Source organism: Netta rufina, assembly GCF_964035555.1.
Source record: "Netta rufina genome assembly, chromosome: 16".
Taxonomy (NCBI): Eukaryota; Metazoa; Chordata; class Aves; order Anseriformes; family Anatidae; genus Netta; species Netta rufina.
The window spans coordinates 1,386,071-1,399,898 of record NC_140140.1 but is presented as its reverse complement, the minus strand read 5'-3'; the positions used below and the strand labels follow the sequence as shown (position 1 = coordinate 1,399,898).

The 13,828-nt window shown below is 41.3% G+C and overlaps 1 protein-coding gene across 1 annotated transcript in view; it reads right to left on the bottom strand.

Moving 5' to 3' along the window:
• PREX1 (phosphatidylinositol-3,4,5-trisphosphate dependent Rac exchange factor 1) overlaps positions 1-4,450 on the bottom strand; it is a gene marked incomplete at its 5' end in the record, with an annotated part of 172,307 nt that extends 167,857 nt beyond the window's left edge. Inside the window, one exon of the mRNA XM_084296939.1 lies at positions 4,283-4,450. Coding sequence (XP_084153065.1) covers positions 4,283-4,450 — 168 coding nt within the window. The remainder of the gene's footprint in view (positions 1-4,282) is intronic.
• Positions 4,451-13,828: the final 9,378 nt, after the last annotated feature.

Below are 13,828 nucleotides of genomic sequence, written 5' to 3'. Positions count from 1 at the left end.
GAACAACAAGTAAGCTTAGAGGCTGCAGAGTGCCAACATTATGCCTCAGTACCCAAAGGCTCTACTGTCAGCCACAAATTCATGTCAACCTTGGTATGCTAGCAAAATTATATGTCACCAGACAGATGCTTTAACATTTATCGGACTGGTCATCAAAGTAAATCATCGCCTGTTTTAGTTCTGTCACATAAAACTGAAATATTCACAAGATCACGTATAACACGTAAACATTTCTGCATAAATTGCACTGTTAAAAGAGGTTTCAGGGAGGCAAAGGATTAATTGAATGTTGAAGTCTGGAGACTGAAAATGTTATGGCTTATGATCTCAGCAGAGACTTACAACAGAACTATTTGCCCTGTTCTCTTTGAAGTTTATCTTACTCCATCAGTAACTTTTAGTCAAGTTCCATTAGCTTCAGACAATTTTCCACTTTGTTTCTCATTTGATCAGTAGTTCTTTAATGACATTGGCAGCAGTATGTTTTCATCCATTCCCTGTAGTTCTCCCTGCTGCTTTAAAAATTGGTCCGTATAATGGGCCTTTATAAAGAAAGTTAGCACACATCCACATAACTACATTATCTATTAATATTCATGATTTCCACAGTACTTCTTCAAGCAGGATTCTGTATTTTGCAACATCACACCTGCCTAGTAAAATGGCAGATAAGACAGGGCACAATACAGCCTGTGCATATTTATAATTGAGTAACTCCAAATCATTAGCTGAGTGCTGGTAGAAAACAGTTTGCTCTTTCTCAGTATGGTGCCTCTTCATTTTGAGGCTCAATCTAGGAAAAATAAGTCTATCAAAATCCTATGATATGCATGAGTATCTTATCTGTACCCTACTAACATTTAATATGGAATCTAGGCACTCTAATGAAATAGCTGTAACTCTTGGAACTGATCACCTTGTCTTGCAAGATCTGGAGCAAACCACAGTAAAAAGCTATGAAGTTTCGTTCTGTCCACAGTTCTGGTACTTAATACTGCAACGGGACTTTGGGACTCACAGGTATAACAGGAACTGACCAGGAAAAAACTGACCAGAACTGCCTTCCTGTGCCCTCAAACCAAACCTACTGGATTGAATAAAACAGTTAAGCTGTAGTGATGTGGGACAGCTATGTTAACATTGCAGATACAACTCCTTTTGTGAGAATCACTAGAGGTACGAAATAACAGGTTCTAGACACTACATTATTTAAATAGGCAAATACCTGGAGCATTTTTATTAATGTTTTTACTTCTGAGCACAAAACCAATAGCAAGATGTTTTTCCTGGTAACTTACAGTTTTTCTTGTGAGAAAAGAGAACTCGATGTGCTGTAACTTTCATGATACCCTCTTTACGAATCCATAGAAGCAAAAATAAAGACAATCTTCTACACAAGGCAAACAAAATAAAGATTGAGTCCCTTTGTTTCCGGGGAAACTACTTTCCCTATAGCTTGGAGGAGGGTTGGGGGGAGGGGAAGATTTCTAAGAATACGAAAAAGATAAAAGGAAACCTTTCCTTTAACATGGTCACATGCTAGCCTTCTAAAAAGGACAAAAATACTCTTAGTTGTTTTGCAAATTCATAGCATCAAATACTTAAGAGATTCTTTTACATTACTAGGGAACACATGGAAGCTTCTGTTAGCAAGCAACCTCAGGGCTGTGAATAAACCCATAGAATTTAGTTGTTTGCTTTTTAAAACATTGTTTATTGAGAATACTTAATGAGAACTGCAGCTTCAACAGAAAATATTTAACAAGGAGCACAAACTCCCTCAGGTAACCTTTTTCTAAAGCACAACTGTCCCATCTAACTTATGGAAAACTCATTCTGATGACTGAAAGATGCGAGATTTAGCCTTCCTTTATTTATCAAAGTGATTAAAGTTACTGAAGCAAAGGAATCTGCACCCCTCCTGTCTCAGCGCATGTTCAACAGGAACTAGTTTCCATAGGATTTGGGAACTGCAGCCTTTTCTCCACTGCTGCCAAGAAATTCCTTCTATAGCTTATGGAAAAATAATTAATTTCAGTACAATTCACACTGAAGAAAAAAAAAAAAAAAAAAACACATTAATATCACACAACCACGTTTGAGTGTTAACTGGGTACCATACCCCAGAAAGTAGAAGAGTTTATGTTTATTTTGCACTGGGTAAGAGCTGCTCACATGGAACATGAGACAGTAATAAAGAGACCCATGGGGCAAAAGCAACAGTTCCTACACAGTCACATCTGAACACTCAGAAAAAAGCTAATGGGAGTAAAGTGGACTTAATTTGTGAAGCCCACATAGATTTGAGAATACCGAATCCCAGAGTTACTTGTTAGAAGGTACTAAGTTAGGGCCTTCCACCAAATTCATGCAGAAAATATTTCTCACTCCAAATTTTGTTTTTAAAAATATCTTCCCACTACTGCTCCATTCACCCTCACGCACTGCAGTAGGCCCTCATTCTCCTTTCCTTGGTGCTAAAACCATTCAGCTGCCTGAATGCAGTTGTATAGAGACTCAGCCCATAAGAACTAGGTCAATGATTTAAGGAACTTGTTGTTATTTAGGACAGCAGAGGAACATTCAATACGTGCTTCAAGTTAAGTCTATGTGTGAACGCTGCTCTAAACCAAGGCCTAGAGATAGGAAAGATCCCATCCCTCAGTGCTTTATTCAAACATAATTACCGAAACAGAAACTCCACAGGGGAGTAAAGCCACGCTATCAGAACCAGCCCCCAAGATAATTCTACCACCAATCTCCGGCGGGTAGCTACTAACAAAGTGGCTGTGAAGGGCTCTGGCTGCAGCAAGCCATCCTGAGAAGGCAGCCAAGCGTACTCCATCGGTATCTTCTACTGCCATTACCTAAGGCACATTACTCACCACTGCTCCCACGAAAACTGCCAAGTTAACAAATATAAATAAATAAAACACTGTTATGTTCTGTTTCAATATATGAGAATCCCATTAGTTAATATTGCAAATGTATTTAGCTGCAGGAACTGAAGCTAAAAAACACATGCAGCCTGAATCTGCATTCCAGCCTGCAGCTCACAAAATCACAAATTCAGTACTTAGGACAGAGGAATTTTCTGAGTTTTATTATGATTATTATTTTGTTTTGTCTATAGGGTGGGGCATTTTGCAACTTGCAGCTATTTTAGGAATCTCCTTACAGTGAGACAGAATCCTCGTTTTAAATGAAGATAACTGACACTTTAATTGGAAGCTTTCTGAAATTACAGACTTTGTCTTCAACTATTTGAGAGAGAAAAGGAGGATTTAAGTAGAGACTAGTTCTTAAAGCAACCGCTTCCTTTTCATTTATCTTTTCGCTAGACAGTTTGCCACTTGGGTGACTCTGAACAATGCTGAAGACAAACCGAATTTAAACAATAAACAAAAAAAAAAAAATCCTGGAAAGATGAGTCAGAAAGGGTCCAGGGTCTAAGCCATTTAAATGAAATCAGGGTTTAGTACTTATCTAGCAAAACACCAGAAAGAATTTCTGCCCTGACCAATCTTTTGGAAATCTCTGCAGAGACTTCCCTTGCTTTGATTCCTGATCTCTGTGTGATCATATAGTTTCTTCTTCTTCTTTTTTATGGCATATCTGTTATCTAGTAACTTTTACTGCGGGCTCTTCGAGTTATTTGCAGGACTGTGGTGGTATGCTGATGAATTCCACATCTAGAGCCTACGTAGGGAAAAGGAAACATCCAGATGGAGTTTTACTTCTGAACCACTCCGTTCGGAGGGCGGGTATAATTGTCTCCACATGCACAGACGCACCCGGCCCAATCCCTTATTTGTGTTTACACCCGTAAAGCAAAATATATTTATATATATAGCATTTATTTACAAATAACAGCCAACGGGCAAGGATAGAGCTCGCGGCTGGGCGGAACAGCAACTTCCGAACAACAACAAAAGGGGGGAGGCACTCAGCGAGGCGCACTCGCTCCCGGAGCGGTCCCTGTCACCTCGCGGGGCACCCGCGTGCTTCCCCGGGGCTGCAGGGGCGACACAGCCGGTCCTCCGCCGCCCCGGCTATGTTTTTTTTTTTTCCTCGCCGGAGGCCCAAACGCCGCTGTTGGCGGCCCCCTCACGCAGCGGGGGCATCCCCCGCCCTCTGCGGCTCGAAGAGCAGAAATTTCCCCGGCCGGAGCGGGCCTGCCCTCCTCACGCTTCGCCCCGCCGCCGGGACGCGGCACGCAGCCCCCGGCCCGCCCCGGGAGGAGCCGAGCCCCTGAAGGGGGCTTTGTCCCCCCGCTGCTCACCGACTGCAGGAACCGGAGGGTCCCCACGTAGTCCCGCTCGGTGCTGAGGATCTCGTTGAGGACACAGAGACGGAGGCGCAGCTGGCGGTCGGTGTCTTTGGGGCAGCCGGCGGGCTCCGCCGCGCCGGGGTGAGGAGGAGGAGGAGGAGGAGGAGAAGGCGGCTCCATGGTGGTGGTGGTGGTGGTGGCGGCGGGGCGAGGCGTTCCCTTTCCCCGCTGCTCGCCTCAGGAGCCCCCCATAGCCCCGCGGTGTCCGGAGAGCCCCGGGAACGGCACCCCCTTGGCCGCCCCCCTCGGCCCTGCCTCACCCGCGGGCGGAGGCGCTACAGGAGCCGGGCGCTGAGGGGAGCCCGGCTGCGGGACATGCCGGGGGAACGGCGGCGCGGCGGGCGCTCGGCGGCCGAGGCGGCGCTGAATGAGGAGAGGAAGGGAAGCCCCGGCGGCGGGGGGGTGTGGGGGAGCGGGAGGCGGGCGAGGAAGGCGGGACGGGGCGGGAGGAGGCGGCGGAGCCCGGCCCCTGGAGGCCCGGCCCGGGCAGCGGCCGGCCGGGGGCGGCTGAGGGGAGAGCGGCGGGGGGCGAGGGCGGGAGGGACGGGGCGGCCCTCAGGGGTAGCGCGCACGGCGGGAACGCGGCCTCACCGCGCTCCATCAATCCGCTTCGCCCTCAGGTCGCTCACACCCGAACTCCCTCACACACCACGTGCCGCGTGCTCTCTCAGACCACTCACCCCTCAGACACGACTCACCCGTCAGTTCACTCACTCCTTACACAGATACCCGTCACAGCCGGACTCTCTCACAGACCAAATGCTCCGCACTCCTTCATTCCACTCACCCCTCACACACCACATGCCCTGTGCTCCCTACGTCCACTCACCCCTCGGTCCACTTACACTCGAGCTCCCTCACATGCCAAATGCCCCGTGCTCCCGCAGTCCACTCACCCCTCACACCCACACTCCCTCACACACCACACAACCTGCTCTCCCTCAGTCCGTTTGCCCCTCACACACGCACCCCTCACACCCAACACACGGCCCCCACAAACACCACATTCACACAACATAAGCAGACACTGAACTCAGGCACCCCACACCACAGTAACACAACACACCGCCACGTGCCCCATTTCCACGCACAGCCACACACAGCAGACGCCCACACACAGACCTCACAGCCCATGGCCTGCTGCGAGCAGACGTACACCAGGACAGGCACACTCGCACACAAACTCACATATACTCACAGAAACAGGCACAAATGCACGCGCCTCTGAAAGTGGAGACGTACACACAGCTTCACTGGGTCAGAAAGTCACCACAGGCACTTGCATGCACAGAGAAATGCACCCAAATCTCCATACCTCCCTCTTCTGAGATGTACTGAGGGGCAGGCACACAAACACAGTGGTCTGGCACATACATGTAGAAATGCATTCAGAAATGCATACACAGAAAGTACACAGATACGTAGAAGTAAGAGGTCACACGCTTCTACGCTAATGAAGAACATATGCAAGAAATGTCAGTGTTTCTCTGATGTGAATCAGAAATATTATGGTTTTAGTTGGCTGTAACTGCTCATGCAAAGTGGGTGCGAAGCACGAGGGCAGAGGTGAACTGAGTAAATTTCACAGAACAGTAAACGGAGCCCTGTAAAATCACTGCTGGTCCCACTGACTTCCAGAAAGCTAATGTGATTCATACCAGTGGAGATTCACTCAAATATCTTCAATGCACCATAGAAAAGCTGCCAGGCTTTCTTCATGGTACTAATAAATATTTATTTCCTTTGAATTAAGAAGAAAAATGTTTCAAAAGAAAATTAAAAAAATGTTAATAATGTGAACTTTTAAGTGGCACAACTGCAGGGACAGATCTCATCTATTACCTTAAACATGAACATAAGTAATGTAATAAAACATCATTTTCCTCAGGCTAACACAAAATACCTCTTTTGGTATTTCAACTTAACAGTGACATTTTTCTGTCTTGGTGGGTCTCTTTTATCCTAAGCATTAAGTTTTCTATTTAGGAGAAAATGACAGCAGTCCAACACACAATTGTCATCTTTAATTCTGATTTGAGCTTCATGGATATCATATTACGTGACGTGAAAAAACAGCTCTTCAGTCAAGGTATAGTGGCAGCAGGCTGTATGTCTGCTTCATAAAGAAATATTGAAGATGTTTTTAGACCTAGATGTGGAAATTTTCTGAATCAAGTAATATTGATATGTTAGCTTGTCAGATCTCATTACGATGTAGCTTTGGGTCAAGGTACACAATTCACACCTTTGCAAACATGATTCTCATGATACGTTGCAATATCACTCAATTTCTGAAGCCTTATCAATGAGAAATGTTGCCTTCACTCCAAGTCAGTCAGAAACACGGTTGCTCGGAATGGGAAGAAAAATGTGGGAAAGCGCATGCATCCATAATTGCAGGAAATCAGAGGGAAAAGCACTGGGGGAAAGGGAATAGCAGGAGATAATTCTGGGTTTTGCACAGATCTGAGCTGCATGGAGGGGCACTACAGGAAATGGAAGAGCACCACAGCACAGGCCTTAGACAAGGACAAAGAAGCAAGACTACAGAAGAGGTCAGATTAAACTCTAAATTTGCTGTTTTTCCTTCAAGTTAATTATTACCATTTGTTTTCTTCTGCAAGTTACTACATTTTCATTTATTTAGTTAGTGTGTCTCTAGTTGCTGTCTTTTTAAAACTCAAATGATATTTCTGTGTGGGACAAGTGACAAGACTCTCATTTAAAACATCCTGATGGTTTAAATAACAACATTCTCTGTTTGGAAAAATCAGCATCCCCAAAGCTACGCCCCCGCCCTGTGGCTGAATGAGAAAGCTGACAGTTTGAAAGTTTTGATTTGTTAACTCTAGATCCTGTTTTTGCCTCAGAAGTCCCATAATAGTTTCATTTCCTCAGCAAATGCTGAGACAGGAGACCATCACAGGGAATCAGTGGGACGTTCTCTGAGCAATGCTTGAACTACTGTGTAGCATGCATACCATTTTGTTTACGTTGTGTGTGAGATACGTACACAATTTCTAACTTTATTGTTAATATTAAAAGCATTATTATGTAAGGTATTTTAAAAGGATGATACTTCTGACTGGAAATATTAAAATATTAAGAAAGAAGCTTACATTAAAATTAAAGAGAGAATCCACTCTTTTTTTGAAATGGTTTTCTTTTAGCTGTAGAAAATATTTTTGATACTGTAGAAAAATATTTTTGGTACTGTAAATAGTTTTGTTTTGTTAGTTACTGTTTATTTTATTTCTTTCCAAATTATCTCAAATATACATAGAGAGTTCTTACTTCAGACTGGATGATTTGTTAGTTGCTAGCATGGCTTTTAATTTTAAAGACAAAAATCTGTAATTTGCCAGCCAGCTCTTTTATTTTTAAAGGGATGTTGTATATTAACTGAACACAGCTTAAGCTGAATTTTTGCCTGCTAGCTTGTTGTTTTTTTTTTCTCCTTTTTTTTTTTTTTAAATTATTTTTAAAAAGGAAGTAGTTTACAACTACTGTTCAGTTTTGAAGAGAAATTTTGCTGCCAATATTTTTTCAAGTGAGCACTTCAAAAGCAAACAAAAAAAATGCTGCTACTTTGTAAAACAATCAGGGAGTCAATTATCAGGAGAGTGACATATCAATTACCATGAAATTCACCATCTTTCATGACGATGTAATTAATTTACATGTGCTTGTAAGTTGTTTGGAGCTGTTATGTTTGTACATTTTCTACCACAGTAAGACCAAGGTGTTAAGGTCTCTACATGGTATCACAATACCAAAAAAATAATTATCAACTATGTGTTTGTCTCCGTACTGGTTGTGTTCCCTATCGTAGGAGAAAATATTATTCACTCTTGGCCTTGTGAAGGCCATGCTGAAGGTTCTGAGAAGGCTGCTGTAGAATAAGATTTAGAAATCCAGAGTGATTGTAGAATTTGTTAATTTGAACTGAGATTAGACTCTTTAGCAGGGAAGATCCAGTAATGTACCTACCTGCCTATTCCCAACTGTTTTGTTTGTTTGTTTGTTTGTTTTCCTTCTTCTTCTTTAACCATTATTATTCCATTCTGAAAGGCATATCTCTCTATTAGTCTTCCCAAAAGTGTATTTGAAATTTGCTGGAGTTAATAGGTTTTTGCTAACGTTAGGAAATTTTGAATCCAATCCCCATTTCCGACTTAACAAAGAATAGCCACTCATGCTCAGTTTCAAAGTGGCTTGATGACAAAGGCAGCTGTTCAGTGCATTACACATTCTGCATTGTATATGCGTACACATTGTATATATGATCTATATGAATCGATCCTATTTATTTATTTATTTATTTATTTATTTATTGTGGTGCTGAATAAACTCCAGTCTCACATGCTTTGATTTATGTAGACATTTATACTGCTTTTGAGTAGAATTTGGTATGCCACACTTTCACACTTCATTAAGCCTTTCTGTGGTGAACAGTATCTGGATGACAAAAAGTCTAGGGTACAATGTACATCTAAGGGACAATATATGTGAACATTACTTTCCTGTATGGATCTCCACTGGGTCTTTTTGTGTGTTTTCTTATTGTTGTGTTAAAGGAGGTGCTGGATTATAGGTTCCTGTATGCTGCTGTACAAGTTGGTTGTATGGACCTCTTGGTGAAAATGGGTCTCAAACAGTCCACGTATGGCAAGCTAACTTTAAGAGAAGCTTAAAGCTGGAAGTGAGCTTTGTGTGGAACTGTGTATGAGCTGGTATGGACTGAATAAAGGCAGGCATCACAGAGCTGGTAGCTCACATGAGTGCAGTTACACTGTTTCCAGATCTGTTACATGATGTCTGTCTACAGGGCACCCTAAATTTACCAGCCCATTTCAGCATTAACTCACCCACAGCCCATTTCACTGAGTGGTATAGAAATACCGAAGGTGTACACGTGAAATCCATAGGTCAGTAGAAGTTTGGTTCCCCCAAACAATTTCAGCACTCAGGCACTGTATATGACCTACCTGGCTTAAGGTAGTGTGAGGATTTGTGAGGATTTATGGTTTAGCGAAGGACTTGTTAGTGTTAGGTCAGAGGTTAGACTAGGTGATCTTGAAGGTCTCTTCCAACCTAGACGATTCTGTGATTCTGTGATTTCCTGAGCCTAGAGGTTGTGCCTGGACCATTGCTTTTAGTAGTCACTTGTGGACCTATTCCGCGATGAGTTCTGCTAAAGCCTTTCACACACATTTAAATTATTGGCTTTTCCAGGACTATTTAGTTGGCAATTTCCAGTATTCAGTCGGCTCCGCGTTTCATGATGTGCTCTATAAAAATAATTTAAAAATCCCTTTTGCTTCAGACTTGGCAATTTGCCTGTGTACGCCTTAACTTTAGTATTGTGAGAAATAGAGCTTGATCACTGGTCCCTTCTCCCTCTACTCTCCATTTAAGATTTTGTAGACCTTTAGGATATTCGCCTTCAGTGGTTTCTACATCAAGCTAAAATACCCTGATCTGTTAGTCTCTTGTCATATGGAAGCCATTTCATATGGTTGATCACCTTTACTGCCCTCCTCTCTACTTTTAGTAGTCCTACTATACCCTTTTAGAGGTGGTAGTAATGGATTTCTGCAATGCATTAAAGTCGTGTGTGCACTAGGGATTTGTTTGGTGGTACCATGGTGTTCAGTGTATTGTTTCTATATAGGTTCTAAAATGCTGCTTGCTTTTATGGCTGCTACTGAGCAGAGAACAAGCCCTGGCTCCAGGTACTGTTTACTGAATGGCAGTAGCTAATTTAAAACCTGACATTGTATCTGTAGATATGCAGAGTAATTCTAGAAACTTCAGTCAAAATAATGTAGTGAATGGAGGTTTCCACCAGTGTAATTGAAATCAGATCCTGGCCTGTGTATAGTGGACATGAATCACCTTTCACCTACCCCTATATATTTCATCGCAGTTTACTGGTTTCACTAAAGCCACTGCTGATTTTTTCTAGCTAAGAATTAATCCCTTTAATTTCTACAAATGATTTATCTTCAAGCAAGATATATAAACATAGCTTGCAGTGAGCTTTGCAGAAATAATTTCTCAGGTTCTCACTCTCCAGGAGCCTAAACTGCCAGTGGAGCATTTGCATTTCCTTTTTTACAATCAGCATAAAAATAATTTTTGGAAGAAAAACGCTCAGGTAACTTGTCTGCAGAATGGCATAGGACAAATATAGAGAGGCTTAGAGTGAGCTTGAAGAACAAAGGAACTGAATTGCTAGGCAGGGCTGGGTGGAATTCTCTTTGATTAGAGGATAATATTGTACGTATTCAGTCAAACTCTGAAAGCACTTAATTAGACTCACAGTGTGTGGCAGAAGAAGTTAAGTATTATTACATCCATTTGAAAATGGAGTAACTGAGATACAGACAGCTGAAGTGGCTTGCCCAAGAACACAGTGACAATATGTGCAAACCCAGAATGCAGGAGTTCGCAGTTCCTGTCTTTGACTTACAGAACACACTCAAAGGGGCCCCCACAATGTCACACGAGTTTCCAGTCAGCTATTTACATTTTAACCATGCTGTTGTTCAGGTCACTTCAGCGTGTGACGAGACAGCACTGCCTGAAGCCTGTGCTTCTCCTTGGAGTCCTCAAGTACCTTATTATTTCATAACTAATATCCCAAAGAAAACCAAGAGTCAACAACTTAATGACAAAAAGGATTTGGGATTTGAGAAGAAGGAAGGATATGCTTAAACTATGACATAGAATCTATACAGAACATTTTGTAAAATGTTGTATTACTGTTACATGTAGTAGAGAGACAGCACAATGAGAACGGACAGTTGTTTCCATCATAAGGTCAGGTGACATGGACAAAATTTTTGGAACATATTCCTGGTATTGAACTCACTAGTTAATTGGAAATACAGCCTATTGCCTTTTCATTGGCATCGGTGAGCTTTGTGTCAAATCCTAAATGCATAGTATTGAGAAGCATGTCTTATTTCAAACATGCTGTAATCAATGTAGAATTCTATAATTCTATAATTAAGTCAAGAAATCCAATTTTTGAAGACATACTGAAAGGGAGTTGTATTTGTCATTATTCACTTCTCTGATAATCTTTTCTTTCCACTGTCTGATTTACCTCTTTTATCATATTTTCCCTCTTTGGCTCTTCCTCAATCATACCCACCTAGTTAAAACTAATCACGTACTAAAAAGTGCATAATTAGATTTTCATGATGCTCTTTCCTGACATAATTTTGGATTATGTAATTAAGGGTTCTTATTGGGCTCTTGAACTGAGAGAAGATTTTGGTTTAATTAATCAAAAGGTCTTGCTCAAATCAGGGTATTTTTAAGCAGTTTAGTGTTTAACTAATATACAACAAGCATTTTTATTTTTCCTGACTTATAGAATGCTATGTGATATGCTCTTTACTCTCTAAAGTCAACAATATAGAAACATTATCTTGACATCAAGCTTAGCTCTTTTTAGGTAAAGCACTAGAATTAGGAACCAGGAACAGAGGTACATCAAACTTCACTGTGATTGAACTAAGACAAGTTTTATATTTCACTAACTGGAAGTTCACCAGATGATGAAATGGTCAATTAAATTGGAGTTGTTCCACATGATTTTTTTTTCCTCTATGAAACCATGAAAATAAATTTGCCTTTTTTTTTTTTTCCTGTTAAATTAATATTCTTATGAAATTTGTTGTTTTGAGCAGTACTAAGAAAGGCTGCTGGACGTTTTGCAGATAGTATTGGAAAAAAGTATTTGCCCTGAGCTAACATAACCAAGTAAAAGGCACTTTTTGTATTTTATTCACAGTAAGTATATGAAGTAATAACAATAATAACAATAACAATAACAATAATAATATGAATGATGGTGCTTGTTTTTGTTTATGAATTGCTTCTTCCTAAACGCATTTGTGTCTTGTTGTTATCAACCACCAGTATATCCTATGGAAAAAGCCACCTGCCTTTTGGTCAGCACAACCAATGTGAATTTAAAAAAAAAATGAACAGATGGAGGCTAATATTATGCAGCAACTTCTAAAGTTGTACTGTTTACATAATTAAAGGCAGAAAAAAAAGTCTTCCTCATGCAACAGAGATTTTGAGACAAAAGAAAAAATGTTTTATTAGATAAACAAACTACAAACTATCCATCTGTTTATTCTTTTCTTCCATTCCAGTCTCTCTCTGTTTTTTCCCATGTGCCTCAGTGCTTTTGAAGATGCAGATCCTGATTTTGGGGGCTAGGGATTGGCAATAGCTCAGCAATCTGTCGTCCACTTGCTTTCAGCTGCAACAAGTGCTTAAGATGTTTGTTGAGAATGAATGGATCATTCACGTGTTTATGTTCAGATCACACGTAAGTGATTGACTAAATTGGGGCCTATTTCCAGCGTTGGTATAAGGGAAAGGAGCAAAACCTCATGTAATGTGGTGCTGCATCAGCTGCTGCTTTGATATTCAGTGCTTCAAGTGTATTTAAGCAGAGCTGTAATTTTTATTTTTTGTCTACACCTGCAATTTAGTGCAGTAATAATTATTTCTTTTAAATATGGAGTGATTTCAGTAATAAGCATTTGTGAAATAATATGTGAACCCTTCACCACTAAATATTGAGAACAAAAGAGGTCCGCACTTGATAAACCAGAGATCTTTCTCTAAGGGTGGACTCAATCAGTTAGACATCAGATTAGCACAAAATAGATAGCTTTGTCATAATACCTAAGTTTGCATTTGCAGTCTCCCTGGACAACTTGTATTAATGGTAAAACTCTCTATATGGTTATCGTGCATGTATTTTATACCTACAGGGCTGAATTCACGTAATTAGGAAAAATTTACTCCTATATGCAGCTCAGGCTGTGGTTTCGTTATTGGACATAAGCCCATCTAAGTGTGGGCTACCCTTTTTCCCCTTTCTCCATTGCTGCATGTTTTCACCACCTCCTTTGTGACACTGTGGTGAACAGGATCAGCTGATGCAGCTGAAAATTAACCAGAAGGCAAAAAAAAACAAAAGCTCCTTTTTTCAGACAGATTTTTTCCCTGACTGGCTCAGTGTGCAACCCCTAAGAGCTGCCGCTGGCATGAGAGGAGACCTAAGGTCTTGTGGTAAGGGCAAGGCTGAGAGAAGGATGGGACTGCCTCCTTTGGCAGCAACTCACATGCAGATCAGTTGAAAGCCATTTGTGAAACTATAGCCTTACACTGCTACATGCATCAATGCTGGATGCAGTCCATGAAATTATAACCACTTCTATAAGGTCAGTGCATGGGCTGTGAGCTCACAGCGTAGGCGTAGAAAGACATTCTGGGAAAACATCACCAAGCTCTAACAGAATACTAATTGACTACAGCAGTCCCATCAGAGAATGGGAATCAGACTTTTTTTTTTTTGCCTTATTGATATTATCATAAAGGGCTTTTTTTTTTCCTCTTGCTGATTTTGTACAGAAACATTAAAAATAAGAGTAGCAATAAAAATGCCATTAAACTGACAGT